Here is a 20,110-nt window from a genome sequence, read left to right as displayed (position 1 = left end):
CATAAATATTCTTTGGTTTCTCTGTAAATGATCACCTAATGTGAACAAAAGATGAGTTTATGTGTTAGAACAGGCTACATGATGTTGATTAGAGTTGTTTTAACACAATAGTCCAATAGTAAAATGATAAAATCTACATTTAGCAAGCTTATGTATGTTTTTATGATATGTGCAATTCATCTGCAGAATAGCACAGTGAGAGTTTTCTTTGTGAATGTAGCAATTTAGCTCAGATTTGGACATGAAATCTACACCAGACCTGGAATATAAATGAATAACAGATCAAGCAACTGCCCCAGGGAACCACACAGTGTCACAACGGTGCTTTACCTTTTAAATGTCACTGAAAGGACACAACTAAAGAGAGACACAACATGACTTAAAGCACACACACATACACACAAGAGCCACTGTAAAAACTCTACAGTTATATAAAATACATCAGAAATTTTTAAATTTAACTAGAACTAAAAGAGAGCACAAAGCATGAGAGTTAACACAAGAAATGAAAATGATTATAAAGATCAAACCAATACAGATATGATTACATACATCGTTTTTGTAAAAGGGTCATTATAACCCTTTTACTTGTTTTTTTTTTTGTTTTTTACTTTAAGCCTTCACAGCCAAGACAGAGACTTTCCTACTGATACATTTTTCATGGCAGAAAAATCAAAAGAACAAAGTAAAAAAGTAAAGCAAAGCACTTGAAATTCTACCGTTGTTGGTATATGAGTCTTATGTTGTCCAGAAAAATTGTCTTCAAAGGTAAAAATCTCCAAGAACGTGACAAGAAATGTAGTTTCTTCCTCTCTGGACGGCTGTGATGTTATTTGACAGTTTGTTAATTTCCCTTGTTGTACTGTGCCCTGACCCACAGCAGACTAACAGCGTAACATCGGATTAAGCTAAGATCCTTGGTTGGTTAATAACCCAGTGAGAAAGTATTGAATAGCTATAAAGGACGTATTGTATGTTTAAAAATAATCCTTAGATATTTAACAGTATGGAATGTGTAAGGTGCTCTAGTATCATAATACATTTCTTTTTTTATATTTAACTAAAATAACATCTGACAAAACAGACAGTGGAAGTGTTTATGGTCTGTTGTCTTCAAAAGGATTTCTTGTACAGTCTTTTGAAAAGTACAAACCTCAGTTTATATTACAAGTGGTAAAACACATTATTACGACTAGCATTACTTAAGACATATTTGCTTGTTAGCTTGAGTGCAAAATTATTAGAAAAGGTTATTAGGGTAAGTAGACTAAAACCCATTCGGTTACTTATTTTTACATTTTCAGCTAATGACTAACATTAATATTGCAAGAGAATCTTTTTCTAACAATTTTCTCTGTCAAACTTGGTGGTGGCAGCATCATGCTTTTTGACTGTCTTTCAATTCTGACCATCAGAGAAGTTGGTCAGTCTTGACTGGATAATTAACGGAGTTAAATACAGGTGTCGTGTGTCAAATTTATGTGTTCCCATTCTATTTCTGATCTACCCCACTTGTTCCCCATTACCTTATTGAATAGTTATTTCACTTTAAGGTCTTTTAACATAACATTTGACAATGTGAATACTGAAAAGCTATTAAAGGACTTTCCATTCATAAGTATGGAGTTTATTACAAATCAATGATTTTGTTATGAGTCCGACACCACAGAAACTCTAACGAGGCTTCAGGACAAAATAATCTACATCATGCTCTAAATTTGTATAGTCACTTTGAGTCTTTATTCATTTCGTTATGTCTCTGATGTACAGTAGTGTTATTAGAGAATAAGATGACGAAAAGGCACAAATTCACAATAAAAGAAAAAAAAATAGGAGACAAGGTAACAGGAGTGAGAGAGAAAAAGAGAGACAGAGAGATTTAAAAACAGTTCAGGATTATGGAATCATTTGGTTTCTTCATACTCCAATTAAAAATCAAGGAATCTAAAAAGAGATATACGTATTAGATTGTCTCTGTTAAAATATGTTCTCTCATAACTTTTGTGTCTTTGAGCTCTTAAAATCTTATCTCGGCATCTGTTTGGAAACCACATTCCTTGTTAGGGTATTTCTGTGCTTCCGTTGAAGGCCAGGCAGGATAATCATCTTTCATGACTAACAACGGGAGCACAACAATCCGACATGCACTGGGGATCCACTTCCACGATTTTGCCATGATGTGGATCAATGCACTGACCCAAGCTACAGTAACGTTTACCATTTCAATGAGAGAAGAGAGTGTAATCCAGAGACTGACAACAGAGGTACTACAACATTCAGAACAAAAATATATATTTATGCTGTCCTGCCAGTGAGAAGACGTCCCCTCTGAGGGACAGTGAACGGGGTGCTTGCTTCACTTCAAATGTTTTCCTCTGAATACAAATAGCAAAGCTCAGCTCCTAGCTGCTGCTAAATTTTTATTTTCCCTAAATAAATACATTTCATATTGTTCTAAACAATGTCTGACCTGCACTAAATTTTAGCTACTATATCTCTACATTTTCACACTCAAATGTTTCTGTAGGAGTCTGTGAGGTTTTTGAATAATGGATCAGGAGTGTTTGAGAGGGTGTTGTGCACACTTGGCAGGACAGTCTCATTTATATATATATGTGTTCATCTACATTAATTTATTTACTATTTACAAAGTCAGTACACACAGTACATCCACAAATCTCCGTGACCCAGTTGACAAACCCAAACAGAGAGGGATGATGGACACAGACGTGGAGGGGTGGGACATCCATGTTCTCTTCAGAGGAGGTAAAAGACAGTGAGAAGCAATTTGGCTATTGAGGGCCAAAAGTGCAACAAGTCGATGCATAAAAGAGATGTTAAACAAACATGTGTACATGTGTTAAATTAGGAAATAATTACATAAGTTGTTCATTCATCATGTTAAAAAGATGCTTGAATATGTCAGTATTTAATCCCATGTTGAGTGTTATCAAGAATTTATTTGCCTTACCTGTCAAGGTAAGTGAGTGGGACTAACTGCCCTGCAGATGGCAATTACAGATGATTGGTCTGTAATTGCGCTGTGTAACTTGTGAGTACATCATTTATTCAACATATAACTGTTGATTTTCACTAGTTTTCATTAGTTTTTAAAATACATTTGTTTAATAAATAATTATATAAAAAGAAAACAAGATAACATATTTATAAATATTGAATACATGCTTATTGACATTTTATTTAAAGTCTCACTGATATAAATAATTATTCATCAATTTATTAGTTCATTGAATTGTGTCACTTTTGACCCTTGGTAGGTCTATTGAATTACAGCGCTGTGGAAAAAAACAAACAAAAAGACTTCTAACATAATGAAAGAAGATTCTAAAAAGTATAGATAATAATAGTTGCTCTCTCTAATGATTTTATATGATATTGGTTGTTAAATTATTTAAATGATCAGTACAGTTTCAGGGTTTACTGTGAAACAACAAAACTAAAAAACGACTGAATTTGTCTAGACTTAATAAACTGACCTAAAACCTAATTTAGGATTAAAATTATGTTAGTGATGACGTGATGATGACATGTCCTTATTCCAAACAAGCGTTCCCGTAAGCACAATTTCTACAACAGAGGGATCAGTAAGACTTTGTAAAATGTCAAATTAAACCTGCTTTTTTAAAAACAAACTATGACATCATGTGATCTATGTCTAATAAAGGCCAATGGGAGTAAAGGCCCTTCCACTAAACCTTTTGTTTATTATTGCAAGTAAATATGTATATAAACTCCACACATGTGTCCAGAATTAAGCCTTTGAAATTGTTGGACATAAAGTTCCAAAAATAAATATAATTTTGTATATTATTGTCTCCAAATTTTGTGGCAGTTTTTGTAGCGATCCAAATATAATCAATCAATGTAATTGATTGCCTCCTTTATGTGATCTCTTGCACACTCTCCTGTTAAAGTACATGGAATAGTAAAGTGTATGAAACCAGCGTTATCTGGTTATCTATAGCATAATAGATATCTCTTGTTATCTATAACATAAGAAGAAGAACAATAAGATAGGACAAAGGAGACAATAAAAACAGAGAGCAATGATGTCGAGTGAGCCGTTCCTCACTTCTTCACCCAGTCATTCATCAGGTCTCTGCAAACTGTCACACCACTAATCATTACTCATTCAGTCCTAAGCACAATACCAGAGAAAATAAGTAAGAACAATGAAATAAATAACAAGATAACACTCTATAGAAAGACTAACACTTAAATTCTGTTAAGCTCCTGACATTCAGCGCAGGCTCTGCTTTCCTAAAACTGACCTCACAACAGAAACAAACTAAGGACTAAAACAGATTTGTGATGTTAAAAAAGGAGACCCAACATGTCATGATAGTTATTGCTTTTGCTGGATAAGACCATTTATCCACTGGAAATGACACATCAAGAAAAAAAAAAGTCTGTCAGAAAAGAAAAACGACAGTCCTCAAATCATTTATGGCTGTTTTCATTTACCGTATCAACTGTGATTAACATTTTATGTGCATCTTTTTAGACTATTTCTACCTAAATATTCACAGAGTTAGACATAATCTTCACATTACTGCATGTTCATCCAGAGCTTGAAATAATGTGTTTGAAGAAAAACCTGGCTGGACACTTTGATGACCTATCAACACACACCGGCACACAACAGAAGCGTGCACATACACACACACACACACACACACAAACTCACAAAGCAGCAGAAAAATTGACAAACGCCTTGAAGCCGGAAGGCAGGTACTGGGGATAAAACCTTACTGGCTGGTTATAAGTACACAGCAGACTCCATTACACTATACTGATGTGCCACTGTGATATTTTGTCTAAAATATGTCCTCAGTTGCAGAGATGAATGACAGTGTTCTCACTGTTCTCTGTAGTTTAGAACAAAATTGAGAGAAAGAGATCGGAGTAACTTACAATCTTAATAATGATGCTATTGGAGACCTTCAAAAGTTTAAGCTAGGTGGAAACAGCAAATGAGTAAAAACAACAAAACAAAATAAGACAAGTAGGACTCAAGGAAGGACAGACGATGTAGAGGAGATCAGCTGAAAACTGGAAGTGTACTGGGTCCAGGTCCGAGAAGACCAAAATCTACTGCGGAAAGTAGGATTTGGACCGTCCAGTCAGACATATCAGTTGAGACAAAAGGAGGAGTGAATCCGCTGGTTTCAGGTCCAATCTGGTGGGAAAGGGAGACATGAGTGAGAGAGAGAAAAAAAAACAAAAGCAAAGTTTGAGCCATGAAGAAAAGAAGTTGACGTGTAGATATATGCTGACGGACATGTCTACACATCTGTTTCCATTGCAACTCTGCTTACCTGATGAGCGGCAGCATTTATGTCCAACAAAGTCTCAGTCCTCTAGAGCCACCATTCCTTTCACAGGATCCTTGACTCTCATCTGACAAGAATATACAACAACATGCTTGTTAGAGATACACTGAGAAATCATTGAATGAAGGGTTTTGGATGATAGATGACAGACTAATCTAAAAAGATAACAGGAAGGACTAAAAAGATAACAGGAAGGCTCTTTGGCTCTCAGGGTTTCTTAGAAACTTAATTTTAATAAGGTTAAGATCTTTTTTAAAATGTGCTTTGAATCTAAGAAGTTGTAATATTTAAATTAGAGTAGAACGTTCTTTTTAATACTGTCACTTATTGTCTCTAGAGAGAAATATGAATTTACAAAAATTGCCATTAGCATATTGGAACTTAAAAAACTGATAATCAGAACTTGGCCCCAAATTCTCAGGTCATCCTGCATCTCAAATGTCGGTCCAGTGAGTTATACGTAGATAATTTAGCAGCCGTTAATTTAGATTCTAGGTTATTAGAAACAAGTTTTATATAAGTGTAAGAGATTTGGCAGTATGTGGTATTTCTGTTGGCTTACTTCATCTAGCTCCCTACGAGTCTCCTCCTCCATGCGACGAATATCGTCCATGTTCAGTTCAATCCACTTATCAATCCAGCAAAACAGTTGGCGGTGGAAATTTGTGAACAAGCGCTTCTCTTGCTGTAAGACAACAACGGAAAAAATCAAATACCTTATTGTGGCCCAAGGATAACAGATACTTATTTCCTTATGAATGGATATAAGTAGCACTATCATAATTATTTATGCTTTATTACCACACGTCAAGCTGCTGTACTGCCAACTATTCTTAGCACATTAAACAAAAATAAGATCTGGAAATTCAGTAAGAAGTACATATTATTCCCTGACTCGACCACTGTCTTGTACAAAAGTTGAAAAGAATAACAATGCAAGAAAAAACAACAGTCAAAGAACCTTTTGGATAAAGTTCTCCACTTTATTCTGCAGACCCCACCACTTGAATTTGACAGTGACCAGTTTGTAGGCACACATGTGTGGGCAGTCTTTCTTGTTAGGAAGCTCCTTCTGCATGTAAACAAAAACACTAGCATTAGGGTTGTCATAGGCAACGGAGACCTACTGATACACATTTGGATTCAGATTTAATGTTTAAGTGTTTATATATCTGTAGCAGAAATGAAACAAAGCCTAATATAATTACCACAGCTATTTCAGCTGTGGGGCTGATTATGGGCTGTTTATGCATTAGGGTACAAAAAGGCTTTAAAGGTTATTGTTTCAAAAGCACAAAAATATGTTCTCATATGAGTCAGAGTAACAGTTTTATTCAGCTTTCGGAAGCAATTGGTGCATTTTGTTTGTACGTGGAAGTCATGTTTTCTATGTTCCAAGACAGAAATACAACAAGGACATTCGAAGTTGAAATTATGCATTGGGAAGTTGTAAATTAACAGGTGCAGGTGGAAACTATTACAGGCGTTTGTGTCTTCTTCTTGTGTCGGATCCCCTCAGGACAAAATGTTAGCTTCGAGAACGCTCATTAGACATCATAGCTGCTGGACAACACATGCCAGTGGGAGGGAGAGTTTTTTTTCATTTGGCAAATTAACAGAGAAGAGGTCGCATGTGTGTTTTATGGAAGCTAACAATGAGGCATGGTCCAATAAATGAAAGTATTAAGGAACAGTAAATGAAACTTAGGAGGAACTGAAAATGTATCTCTTTAGGTTAAGTTACTAAGATCTTTTAGAACAAAAAGTTGAGAAAAACATGAACGTGCCCTTCCACCTTGAAAGATTAACAAGGGCTTTGTGCAGGATTAACCATCGGCCGTTTCACAACATGTGAAAGCCAAATGCTAGGAAAGCCACCACAGAGAGTAACAGCAAAAAAACATTCCAAAACCCTATAATGAAACCTCTGTGAATCTATTTTTTGACACCAAAAATAATAATGTAATAACAGGAGGTAATACATAATACAAAATGTAGCATTTATTGTTAAGATGAAAATGTTGGTATTGTTTACCTTCCAGTCTGGTCCTAGAGGACCTCGTCCTGTCTTTGCTGACTTGAACTTGCAGGGATCCTCCTCTGGTTTGTAGTCCTGATACAGACCAGAACAAACAAGATATACTGCATGTGGGGCATATAACAATACAAACAACAGTAGCTGCATTCATCATTCCAGTAGTAAAAATGGGCCCACTGATTTACCTTTGGCTCCACCTGGCTTCTGTCTGCAATATCAATATAGACTACATCCACCTTTTTCCAGGTTTCTGCATCCAAACCGTGTACCTAAAACACAACCACAGGGCAAAGTCACAACAATTTGTCTACAAATTTAAATAACATACAGAATTTTTTACGCAATATGTTCCTAATGTTGTAGTTGTAAGCCTAAGCTCAAGAAAAAATACAATTCAATAAATGTTTACCATGTAAAATGACACAGAAATGCAAGATTTGACAAAAATCATGTCTGTGATCAACATTTTTAAATAATAAACGTCAAGGTCTTTATGATTGCAAGTAATAGACCAGCACAAAATAAATAGATGTGGAGTTGGAGGAAAGTGATAAATGGCTTTCAATTTTTGTTATTAATAAAAATCTAACAGTTGTGACATGCATTTGTATTTAGCCCCCTTTACACAGATGTCCAGTGCAACAATTTACCCTCTGAAGTCAACTCATACGTAAATGGAGTCTACACCGTGTTCCAAATTATTATGCAAATTGGACTTAAGTGTCATAAGAGAAAAATTGTACAGGAAATATTGTTTGGATGCATGCTACTGTCTGTAAATGGAAAAGAAGTTATTGATGTTGGTGTTGGATGGTAAACAGAGGGAGAGAAGGAGCAACAGAAGACAATAGTGAAAAAAACAACAACTCAGACATCAGTTGTAACATCACCCACATTGCTTGATTGTATATAAGCAAAAATCCCAACAATGCTAGATATTTGTTACAGGTCGTTCTGGTCAGGGGAATGCAGCATCAGTGGTTGTTGTGTCTGTTACATTTATCAACCACAATCTATTGATTTCAGCTGATCATCCCGTGATTCCTTAATGAAGATGCTCAATAATCGTTAGAGAGGCTTTGAAAAACTGGAGGTGAATGTGCCACATAACTCAGAGGTAGAGGAGGCACAGCATAAGTAGAGGCTACAGCCCTCAAAGTAGTTGGTTCGATTCCCCTTCTTCCTGTTCAGCTACTAAAACATAAACCCCACTAAAACCACAAAAAAAGAAAAAAGACTTGAGGTGGAAGTTCACCATGAACACAGTTTGAGAAATGATGGAGTGATTTAGATCAAAGTTATTTCTGAGTTAGAATGGCCCAGCCATAGTCTAGACTTAAGTAGTAAATGATTTCACAGTTGGTGTTCTCAGAAGTCCTCCTTTCAGTCTGACTGAGGATATGTTACCATGCAAAGAACTGTCAAACAAAAAATACACATTGCTAAACATAATCCAGAAAGATCTGTAGCTCTTATTTCTGTGAAAATAGTTGTACACAATTCTAACTGATGTAACACCACACTTAGCAGTATTTGATTTTATTAAATAACAGAAACTAAGATATTTCGAAAGCCATGTATCATTTTTCAGACATGAAAATACACTTCCATAGCTTATGATCTTATTCACTAACATTTTCCTGGCGTCCCATGTCAGGTTTGTGCCACGTCTCAATCTTGATCAGGAAGTTATCTTTCATATACTCATTCTGCAAAGAAAAACACAGACAACCCTGAGTGAAGGGAGTAAGAATCCCATGTAAAAATCTATAAAAGGTTCAGCTGACAAGGATCGGTATCTTGCTGTCGTTCTCTAACACCCAGCTACACAAACACAATCACAGTGTATTTCTATCCCTGTTACAGTTTCACTAAAAAGATCACGTTTCTTTCTCAGCTTTCAGGTTAGGCGCCTTCTCGTTGTGCACCTTAGCTTAGTGTGTTGCATGTGTTGATTTCTGAATTCTTCAAAGCAAACACAAGCAAAAGAAATACTCACAGTGATGACTGCAGAGCCAGGTGGGGGGAAAAGTGCAGCCACAAACACAGAGAAAGACACAATTAATGACAGCAAAGAATATCTGAGAAAGCTGTTAGCATTTGCACAAGCTGGCAATCTCAAAATGATATGAGAGCAGTGTTTGAGATGCAGAGTTGGTTTGTGCCTTTAAACGTGTTTGTGTGACAGATGGCGGTCTGGCAGCTGGCAGTGTGTACGGGTGGCGGGATCTTTGCCTGAACGGCTCAAGTGATTGCACGGCTCTTCTCACAGGACATGCAGTAAATTATTCAACTACTCCTTGAAAGTGACAGAGACCCAAAGGCACAAGGAAAGAAGAGAGGAAGGTAGGAATCTCGAGCATGAAAGCACTTTTTACCTGAAGCAATTTAAAACGTTCATAAAAATACCTTTTTGAAGACTACAAACAAAGAAATCTCCATTGTTTCCTTTAGCTGACAAAGACGTCACACCAAAAATGTGCACTGGGCATGTAAACAAAACTGCTAGCGTTAGTAATTTAGCTGGGAGATTAGATCCATTGCAGGAACTTGTTCACAACTTATTCCCAGAAGGGATTTGGAACGTCCAGGGTCTGGTCCAAAAGTAGATCATAATTAAAAAATTAGGCTCAAATCTTCAATCAAGTCTAGACAAAATTAATGTACTTACTAGAAAAAAAAATGCAATCAAGATTTTGCAGAGTTCTAAAGTATGTTAGTCTGTAAATAGTCATGTGTGCCCATCCACAGTGTGTAATTATACATACCTGTACGACAATAAGGGTATGCATTCCAGGCTTTCTCATGGATGTTCAGAGCTGAAGATGGAGCCAACATTCTGACGAATGATGGCACTTTACTACAAGAGAATAGAAAACAAACTACATGAGTTTAATTGCTGTAATTCCAGCTGCAAGACTTTTGTTGTCCTTGATATACAAAGGTGGTAGAATTTTGGACATCTAGCAAACACAAATCACCAAATCTGAGGAGGAGAAAGTGGCAAAAAGATAGACATTGTTGAAAGAAGTTTAAATGTCCACAAACCATGTAGGGGACACTGAAAACATGTGGTAGAATTAGACCTAAACATGATGTGGGAAGGCATATTTTGAGCTAGGACAACAAACCTGGTTAGAGTGATGGGAACATGGATGGAGCTAAGTACGGGTAAAGATAGAGTGAAAACCTCTTGGATTTGAAACTGAGGCAGAGGTTAATCCTTCAGCAAGATGACATAAAACCAGAACTTTAGTCAGATTATTTAGATCAGAATATAGCCAGGTCTTAGAATGGCCCAGTTAAAGTCCAGACCTAGATCCAATTGAGAATCAATGGCAGAAATTGAAAGTGTATGCTCTGTGGTCTCCATTTAATCTGTTTCAACCTCAGTTAATTTCCACCCAACAATGGGGGATAAAAAAAACACATTCTACATGTGAAATGTCATTCTATCGCTGAATAAAATAACATTATAAATCTTTCAAATTAGTTATAGTAAGGATGATTAAAAACTCCCACTTTTATGAACTACTTTGTTCTAGTCCATCATTTAAACTCTAAATAAAACAAATTGGAATTTCAGGTATAAACTAAACAAAATGCGAAAGAGTTACAGACATGGATACTATTATATGGCATTGCTAGTACAATGGTATCAATGGCACCATCATTAATAAAATAAATAAAAGAGTCGCTGCAAAAAGGTCAGTCATATAAAACTGATCTATGGACAGGCAACAATCAAAGTGTTTAACGCTTGGCTTAGTTATTTATTTAAAATACTTTTGGTTTGTGTCATCAGAATTTTAATATTTCCACCAATGACAAGCTGAAAATATGCATTTGTACATTTCATGACACGTTTTTATTTATGTAGGTAATCTGAATAACTGGAACAATAATATTAATCATAGTATATCTAAAAACTTTTTATTAGAGTCAAATAAATACCAAACTGCTACACTATTTGGTCCAAAGAAGCATGCTAAAGTCTTGAGTTCCTGGTGACTGAAAGATGTGGAAAAGGTCTGAGTGGCTATAAAGAAAGATAATGGACTCAAGACAGAAGATGAGAAATTCATCCTGTGTAGATGTGATATGTGGACTCTCTACAAGACACACTTTCTGGAACGCCTCTTGTGAAAATGCTTACCTCTGCAAATGGTAAATTTTGTGTGTGTACTGGCCCTTCTCTCCATCCTTCTCATAGGGTTCATTCTTTAGCACCTCTACTCCTTCGCCTCCGCCCGTCTCATTCTTACTGGCTTCAGCTACAGAGTACAGCTGGCCCACCTGGTACTGAGAAACAGAACAATGGATTGGACTGTTAATGAAACTTGAGCAAAAGAAAAGTCTATAATCACAGGTTATATTTAAAATTAATACCTTGTTTTCTCTCTTATTTTTATTTAATGGAGCTCTGAATTATTCCATCTATTGTTGCAACTATCACAAGCTTCTTTCTCTTTCTCCTCATTTTACCTCTTTCTCCATCTAAAGGCTTTGCGTTCAAGCGATTTCAAAATAGAAAACAATGGTTTCCTTGTTTTCTTAATCAGCTCTAATCTATCATATAACCTCAACAAACCTGAGCCTTGGCACAATAACAACACAGCCAGTATGAAGTGACTCAATAAAGGCTCAATTATTCTATTGTTTTCACAAATAAGATGTTTATTTTCATTTTTCTAGCATTTCGAACAGCAAAGTTCAAACTATGTAAGCACAATCGAGTCAATGCTGGGAAAAAATGAAAATGGTAATAGATTATATACTTTTAATTAGAAGGTGTGAAGTTGAAGGAATTGAAATAACGTTTCACTCATGTCTTTAATTACAGGCAATTCGAACTCAAAGGATAAAATCTGTTTTCCTTTTTCACAGAGCAATTTTATTGAATTTTCTCACGCTAAAAGAAACAGGTTCATGGACATACACTGAAAGATTGAACTAATGGCAGAATGAATAAGGAGGTCAGGCTAGTTGGCAGCATTTTCACCTAGTTGCAAATAACAGAAGACAACTACGTAATTCCAAGTCACTTTGGAATGAAAGACATTTCTCTCTGGCTCTTTCTTTTCACGTTTCTTTTCACTCATGACTCATTCTAAGAGACTTGGGCTGCTGGAGGAAAAACTTATCACTTCCTTTACTAATCTCCAATTAACATTATATGCTGTTATTTGCCGAGATGAATCTGCCCACAACTAAACTCCCTCCCTCCTGATATTGAGTTGTTACTTTTCATTAACATAGAAAGTACTCCTACATCAGTTCATCTGTTTCTTTCTGTGCAGGCTTGCTCTTTAACAAACATTGCCTTGATATGATGTAAGAAAATGTAAAAGACTTTAAAAACACATAAAATAAAAACAATCAACATATTTTGAAAACTCAAACTGACAATATCTTGAAGTAGAGGTAAATTGTCCCCAATGTGATTTAGGAGAGTAACAATTTCATGTGTAAACATACAGTATATGTTTTATGTACTTCTAGCAATAAAAAGCAACAGCCAACTATGTTAATGCTTGTAAATCAGTGTCATAAACTATTAGTCAGAGAAGGGTTGAACTCTTTTCCTTTCCATCTTTTTTTTTAACACATAATAGAAGAAAATATTTAATTTCTTCATATTTTTGAGGATTAAAGGTTTATGCAGAATCTACACAAAAAGTAATATTTCAACAAAAGATTATAAGAAGGTCCAGTAAGAGCCTTTTTACTGATCAAACTACTTGTGAAAGATGAAAAGGAAAAATGTACTCACAAGCAAATATAAAGGCTAAAAACCAAGGTGCACAACACCAGGTCTGTAACTATAAGTAGAGAGGAAAGTGCTTTAGTCATTAGGATACTGCAGGTGTTTGGTTCTGATCCAATGTCTCTCAACTTTCCTGTTGGAAAAATCTCAGTTCAAGTATCTGTTCAGTGGTCTACAGTTCGATCTGAGACTGGCACCTTGTTCTGGCACAGGCAATACTTGTAAAAAAAAAAAAAGAAAAGAAAACTAAGTGAACACCTGTCCAAGGTGTTTGGAAAGACAAACAGACGAACTGTAGAGCTGCTGCAATGTAGAATACAGGCAATGAACAAACAAAATTGGAATCTGAAAGGTTGATCAGTTCTTGTTGACCTAGTTAGAAAGACCTTTTACAGTTATGTATAAAGAATATTATCACATTTAAGTTTGCAAAATGTAAACTTAAACATTCAGTAGATCTTGATTGATTCAATCTTGCAAAAAAATCTTGAAATGTGTGTTTGCTAAAGGCTATGTAGGTTGTTTATACTTACCTTCTGAACCTTTGCAGATAATAAAAATGTTTTTTGTTTTCTAATAACTGAAAAAAAAAAATCTGATTTAACTATTTAGTTTCTGGCATATTTTTATATTAGTTACTTCTGACTGATGCATTTTAATTGAAATTTTGTGTCAGACCTAACGAAATCACCAAAGTCAATATTATGAGACGCAATCAGACATTAGCGAAGCTTTTCTATCACTTGTGCATCCCTCTAGTAAGCTTTACATGATAATAAAAATACTCAGCAATATAATGACAAAGACTACCAGGGATGAGCTGTAATGACAATATGAGACAGCATCAGTGGTCTCTGAGTTAGAGGTTCCCATGTTGTTGACGTGATGTGGCACACTGCACAGTGTGTGTGAGCAGAGTTTTTCAGATTAAATTGGAATGTTTTGCCTGCCTAAAATGACTGTTTTTATACTGTGGATCAAGTGTTCAATGTAAAGTAGCATACAGGGGTGGGTGAGTAGGTGATGTCATGGAAGTAGTTTCAGATAACTCATCTGTGATGCAAGCCTTAATAGAGGGGGAAACTACTCATTTGAAATAATACTGGTAAGGCCCAAACAAATGGAGAGAGGGAGAGATAAAGAGAGAGAGAACAAATGAGAGAGAGCGAGGGGATGATAATAAGCTGTTTGTTTTAAAAAGTCCTATTTAAAGGAACAGCTTTCAGGGTTCCTACACATTTTGCATGTCAACAAATCACACTTGTCCAGTCTCAAATTTCCAGAGTTATTACTGTATTTAAGCTCATGTCCTAAAAGAGGAAGCGAATCAGTCGATGGAAAGACGGACGTATGGATGGATGGAGTCAGCTGACTCACACACAGATATTGAAGAGTATTAAACTACACTTACCTCTTCCACAGAGATGGGAAGAATCACTCGACTGCAAGAAGAAAAAGAAGTTATTCAAATAAGGACTCCGAAATTTTACTTCTCCTAAACAGAAATATCACACAAGAGAGCAAAACAACAAAAAAATATATATATCCACGTGGTTACATACCGAACTGCTTTAGTCAACCCAGCAACCCAGATTGGCTTAGATTGCAAGTTTAGCCTTGTGAGAAACATTCAATTAAATCCTAAAACGTTCTTTCTCTACAAATTAATTTATGACAGTTATCGACTTAAAACTTTACCAAAACTCAGAAACTGAGGAAACAATACTTCTGTCTTGGAACCAAACTGAATAAAAGCAACACACTGATAAATGAATCCGATCACTGCTTTGCAAGCGACATTGAGAATGTTCCTTGCTCAAGCAACATAAGGGTAAAAGAAGAAGTTGAATGTTAAAGGAATTTTAATATGTTTCAATTGGATTTCTGAATAGGTAATGTTAAGGCTTATGTTTCAGAGCTCATTTAGCAGAAGTCAATAAAAATGCTGTTGATTTGCTGCTTTTTTAATTTTTTTAGATTTTTACGATACGCCTGAAAGTGTCAGTAATTCTCTGTTCTGCCTTTGTTTACAAGAGCATGACGAAGGCTGCTGGCTAACAAATGATCCTAAACCTTACAGATCACCAACAAATTGATGATGTGGCTCTTAGCCAAATGTCCTCGCACAAAAATATAAATGCAAAAATTAAGTTTTATGCACAAATGATGAATGATACACCGGCAAACAAAGCACACTGTTGGGTGCAGAATTTCTCTGAGAAGGAACAGGAAGATGTATTTGCATTTGGGTTTGCTTAAGAATCTATCATTGAGCTAAGCTATTAATTGACAGCTTACCTAATCCAGTTGCTGTTACAACACTAACATCTTCCTCTATTGGTAAAGTTGGGATGCACTGATTTCAGTTTTCAGACTAATAAATCTGAAATGGTCAAAGTTTCAGCTGCCACTAAAACAGGTGACTTATGCAGGACAATTTTACTTTGAGAAGCATTAAAGCTTCTGTCACACCATTGAATATCTGCTTTACATTTTAATACTGTGAAGATATGGGTCCTAACAGGCTAAATACTCAATCATTTCCTTTCTATGCATATTATGCTGTCAATACTGCTTTGAAATTGTGTAAGTCCTTACACATGTTGCAGCAATATTCCAATAATGACGTGTTTTTTTCCCCTTTATCAGTAATTTAGTTTACCATTAAGATTTTAATAGGAAGACATATAACAAGGGGACTTTAAATAATATACATATTTCACAGACATGACAAAACTTGGTGTTTCACAAAATACACTTTAAAGGTGCGCTAGTTTATGGCAAAGGAGAAAACTGTGTGTCAACATGTTAAGTTTGCAAAAAAAATGTACAAATGTAAATAAAGACAGTTTAATTATGTTTAACAATGTGTAGTTGGTAGAGTAGACTGTGTCAAACAATCCATCCATCCATTCATCCATCCATCCATCCATCCATTCATCCATCCATCCATCCATCCATCCATCCATCCATCCAATTTCTGTTTCTGAAATCAGATTCATGGACACAGTTGGGTTGGAGCTCTCTGCAGCCATTGATGGCAGAAGCTGATTACAACCTGGACAAGCTGTCAAGAGTTAAGAAAAATGCATTCTGTTCGTTGTGGATCTCAAGGAGAAATCTGAATTGCTATTACACAAATAGATAATCGAGACAAAGTACGAAAACTCTCTAATGTAACACAAGTGATAACCAAAGGAAAAAACAACAACACTGAATTAAGTTCTTCTTTGAAACAGTTTTAAGATAAATTCCTGTTCAGTTTAGAAAACGTAACTAACTTCAGCAGCCACACTTTGGCTGCTGAAGGGAGGGATCTTAGTCTAGAATTGTAGCCCACACATTTACATTTGACAGCAATGAAACATGAATTCATTTGTGACAGAATTTGCAATGTGCATATTTCCAAATTCAGACACCTCATCTGAGCAATATTCCTCCAATTCACAATGCTTCCACCGTTACAACACACTGCTCTGCTTCCGTTCTCTGACCTGTCTGCATCTCACACCCCTCTGTGCACGGGTACACTACACAGCTTTGTTGATTTTGTTCTGTGAATATGTGAAGTATGCCAAAATTCCCATAATCCTACACCCACCTGCCACTTAATGTAATCTGGGTCCAATAAAGGCGCTCACTGAATAGTAGGCCATACGCTGCTGCAGGTTACAACTGTTCATTGCAAAAATATTTGATTGCTCTTTCTTAAAAGGTGCACCTCATATAGCACTTTTTGCAAAGTATCTGTTTCAAAAATCAGAAATTAATCCTAAAATGAAAAACAGGAACTGAAGATTATTTTTTTCTGTCTTTGGAAGTCTCCTTGGTCCAAAGGTCTTGAGGGATCATGTGTCTCTCTGTGGCTTCAGGAAACAAACACCCCTTCTGCATTGCTCATCTTATATGTCCTTGTAGCTTATTTCTCTTTCTCTTTTCATTCTCTTCCCTCTTTCAGCTTCTACATAATTCGCTTTATTGCTTCACGTATTGCAAAGAGGATTATTTATTATCGTATAAGTACCAAAACCTACTGGGAAATAAGGAAATAAAAAGAGATCCAGGTCAGTGTCAGGTAAGGATCACTAGGTCACAAAGCACCTGTAAGACTTGACTCCATGGTCTCCATGATGGTTTCCTGTAGTGGATGCACAAGTCTCTTGCCTGTGTGTTGACAGTGTGTAGAAGCTTTTAGCCTTTAATCGTAACCAATTTAATTAATATCCAGGCTTAATGCAGAGGGCCTGACTCTCCCTAATCACTTCAGATCTTTGGCCATGCCACCACTCCGATCTGCGGCTTTTTGCTGACATTCATTGATTAAATACATGTGATAGAAAACCAACACAACAACTGTAGGTGATTAATCTACAATGCACGGAACAGTATTCACACCCACTGAGCTTCCTCGGATTTTCCCACAAACTTCAATGGACTTAATTTGGATTTTGTGAGGGAGCATGAGTCAAAACATTACATGAAGTAGAATGATAATGAAACGATTGGTGTGCATTTGTAGTCAGTTGCAGAGTGACCTTTTTGCCCCTGGTAACTCGGAAGGAGCTCCAGAGATCCACAGCTCAGGTGGGGAAATCTGTTGCCAGGACAACTACTTGTGATACAGCCCAAAAATACTTGGTATTATAGAAGACTGACAAGAGGTCATTGTGAAAACAAATGACTTCTGAACTTTGCCACATAGAAAGCACATAAAATATGCGTTAGAAGCTACTCTGGTCAGGTGAAGCCAAAGTCAAACTTGTTTGCCTTCATGCAAAACACTTTGTGGGGCAGAACACTATCATCCTGAACAAACCATCCCCACTGTGACACCCTGTGGTGGCAGCCTCTTGCTGCAGAAATGCAGGAAAGAGTTGTTGGAAGGATGAATGGAGCTATTTGCAGGGCAGTACTAGATGAAAAGTTGTTAGATGTCGAAGTGGAGATCTAAGCAGCATGTTGACCTTAAGCATCCAGTCAGAACTACAATTGAATGGTTTAGAGAAAAGCTTATTCGTGTTAGACTGGCCCAGTCAGAGTCCAGACATAAATACAGTCGAGAATCAGTGTAAAAATTCAGACTGACCTTAACCAATAATTCAAAAAAGAATGAGCAAAGATGCCTTTATTGACTTAAAATTACATTTTAATTGTAAAACGTCTTAAATCATGTATATTTTCATTCACTTCAAAGTTATGCACAACTTTGTATTGGTGTATTGCATAAAAGCCGAATGAAAAACTTTTTGGTTGTGATTCAAAGAGCTTTAATGCTTTCCAAGGCATGGTGAGCCTATTGGAAGTAGATTTTTTTTTTTTTTTTGTAGCTTGGTGTTCAGAAAGTAGCTGTGACCTTACAAAAGTTGCAGTGGGGAAAAAAATAGTGTTTTAAATACAATATTTAGAAGAAGGCCCTTTATATTAAGGTTAGCAGAGTGAGGTTTTCTTCAGTTGGCAAAAACTGAAGTTGCTGTAATGAAAACACTAAATATAATTTTGGATGTCTTCAGTATTAATATCCAAGTGTTTTAATTTCAATCCCAATAACATCCTAATTTGCCAGCATTGCATCCTTCTTGCCCTTCTGATTCTGAGCAAAGGACTCAATCCGTTCTTCTATAAAGAACAGAAAGTCCTTGTGGGGGGTGGAGGGGCAACATTGTGTTAAAACAATGCAAAACAATGAATTTCAAATATCCTTCCTCTTAGCAGGCACAAATTAATATGCCACTGCTTCCCTTAGCCCAGCATCTGACACAAACCTCGCCATTTGCCCTTTACGCCACCTCCTCTACACCTGCCCACCCCGCACCTTATCCTCTCCAGGCATCCCCTCCACCCCGGGCCAACCAACACCTTCTTCATTCCTCCAGAGCTGAACACCGGAATGCTCCGTCGCTAGTTTCACCTTCACCAGAGCGCATCAATAACATGGCCACAACGGCGCAGCGCGGCAGAGCACGGCACGGAGCGGCTTATGCCAGCCATTTCTGCCCCAGCACCAGCATCCGTCATTTTAGCAACACTGGCAGAGAGAATTAAGAGCTAGAACTTGTGATGAAGGACGTGAAGGGCACAGGGAAGCGCCGGCTGCAGTTGCATCAGCAGCCGGCGCTGTTTTATCCCTCCGTTGACTCTGCGTGACGGCAGGAATCTGATCATGGACATAAAGTCCTCTGGATGTCGACATCACTCCGGACGCGCTCTCCTAATTCCTCTCCCGGGCTGCTGGCCACAATGTCAGCTCTGCGAAACCGCACCAGCGCTCTGTCACGCAAACGCACACGCACGCACAAACTCCGCCGTGCACACGCCGTTTTACTTACTATTCCTTTATGAGCATCTTTGTGTTATTTCAGCGGTGCAGTGGAGCTATATCCCAGACAGGCGCCGCTCCCAAACGGATCCAGAAACAGGGTCGGATTCCTCCCTCCGTTTATATAGTCGCCTTTATTTATCCGCTCGATTCTCTCCCACCTCTCTCCCCCCCACCCCGTCTCTATGTCATTCTACCTCCACAGTCGCTTATTTTCTTCAGATTCACTTCCTGATCGGGGCCGCCGCGCGGCGTTGCTGCTGCTCTGCTGCTGCTGCGCGTAGATCACCGAAAAAAAAGGGGCGCTGCGTGAGGAAACGGACGCACACTGAAAACGACGGTTCGCCCGGAGAATGGTCTGCGGTGCACCCGCAAGGCCCACAGGTGGCCAATGACACGGCTGCACAAATTACAGCATTGGCAATTTATTTTGACTGAAATGTTTTTTTGTTTTTGTTTTGTTTTTTCCGGTTGGATATGAAATTGCTAAACAGATACACGAGGAATAAAAAGAAAAAAAAAGAAACAGAGAATCAAACTAAGAAAAACGAAAGGAAGAAGGAAAGAAGAGAATAAAAAGATTTGTAAATTGGAATTACTAAATTGTCTTAACTCTGTGCCATTTCTTAATAATA

The 20,110-nt window shown here is 37.1% G+C and overlaps 1 protein-coding gene across 1 annotated transcript; it reads right to left on the bottom strand.

Moving 5' to 3' along the window:
* Positions 1-1,711: 1,711 nt before the first annotated feature.
* pitpnab (phosphatidylinositol transfer protein, alpha b) lies at positions 1,712-19,798 on the bottom strand. Its single transcript, XM_028031964.1, has 12 exons — positions 19,486-19,798; positions 14,571-14,601; positions 11,549-11,694; positions 10,161-10,252; positions 9,392-9,399; positions 9,027-9,101; positions 7,578-7,661; positions 7,390-7,467; positions 6,316-6,426; positions 5,917-6,039; positions 5,340-5,421; positions 1,712-5,200 (listed from the first exon to the last, which is right to left on the bottom strand). Exons 1-11 carry the CDS (start codon positions 19,500-19,502, stop codon positions 5,374-5,376), a joined length of 813 nt encoding a protein of 270 aa, XP_027887765.1. The 5' UTR covers positions 19,503-19,798; the 3' UTR covers positions 1,712-5,200; positions 5,340-5,373.
* Positions 19,799-20,110: the final 312 nt, after the last annotated feature.

The sequence above is a fragment of the Xiphophorus couchianus genome, chromosome 11 (assembly GCF_001444195.1).
Source record: "Xiphophorus couchianus chromosome 11, X_couchianus-1.0, whole genome shotgun sequence".
Lineage (NCBI taxonomy): Eukaryota > Metazoa > Chordata > Actinopteri > Cyprinodontiformes > Poeciliidae > Xiphophorus > Xiphophorus couchianus.
This window is presented reverse-complemented; position numbering and strand designations above follow the sequence as displayed.

Coding starts and splice junctions, on each gene's coding strand:
- pitpnab (XM_028031964.1), bottom strand. Junction 10,253..11,548: donor AAAATTTACCATTTGCAGAG/GTAAGCATTTTC, acceptor ATTCTCTTGTAG/TAAAGTGCCATCATTCGTCA. Junction 5,422..5,916: donor CTCGTAGGGAGCTAGATGAA/GTAAGCCAACAG, acceptor TATTCTTGTCAG/ATGAGAGTCAAGGATCCTGT.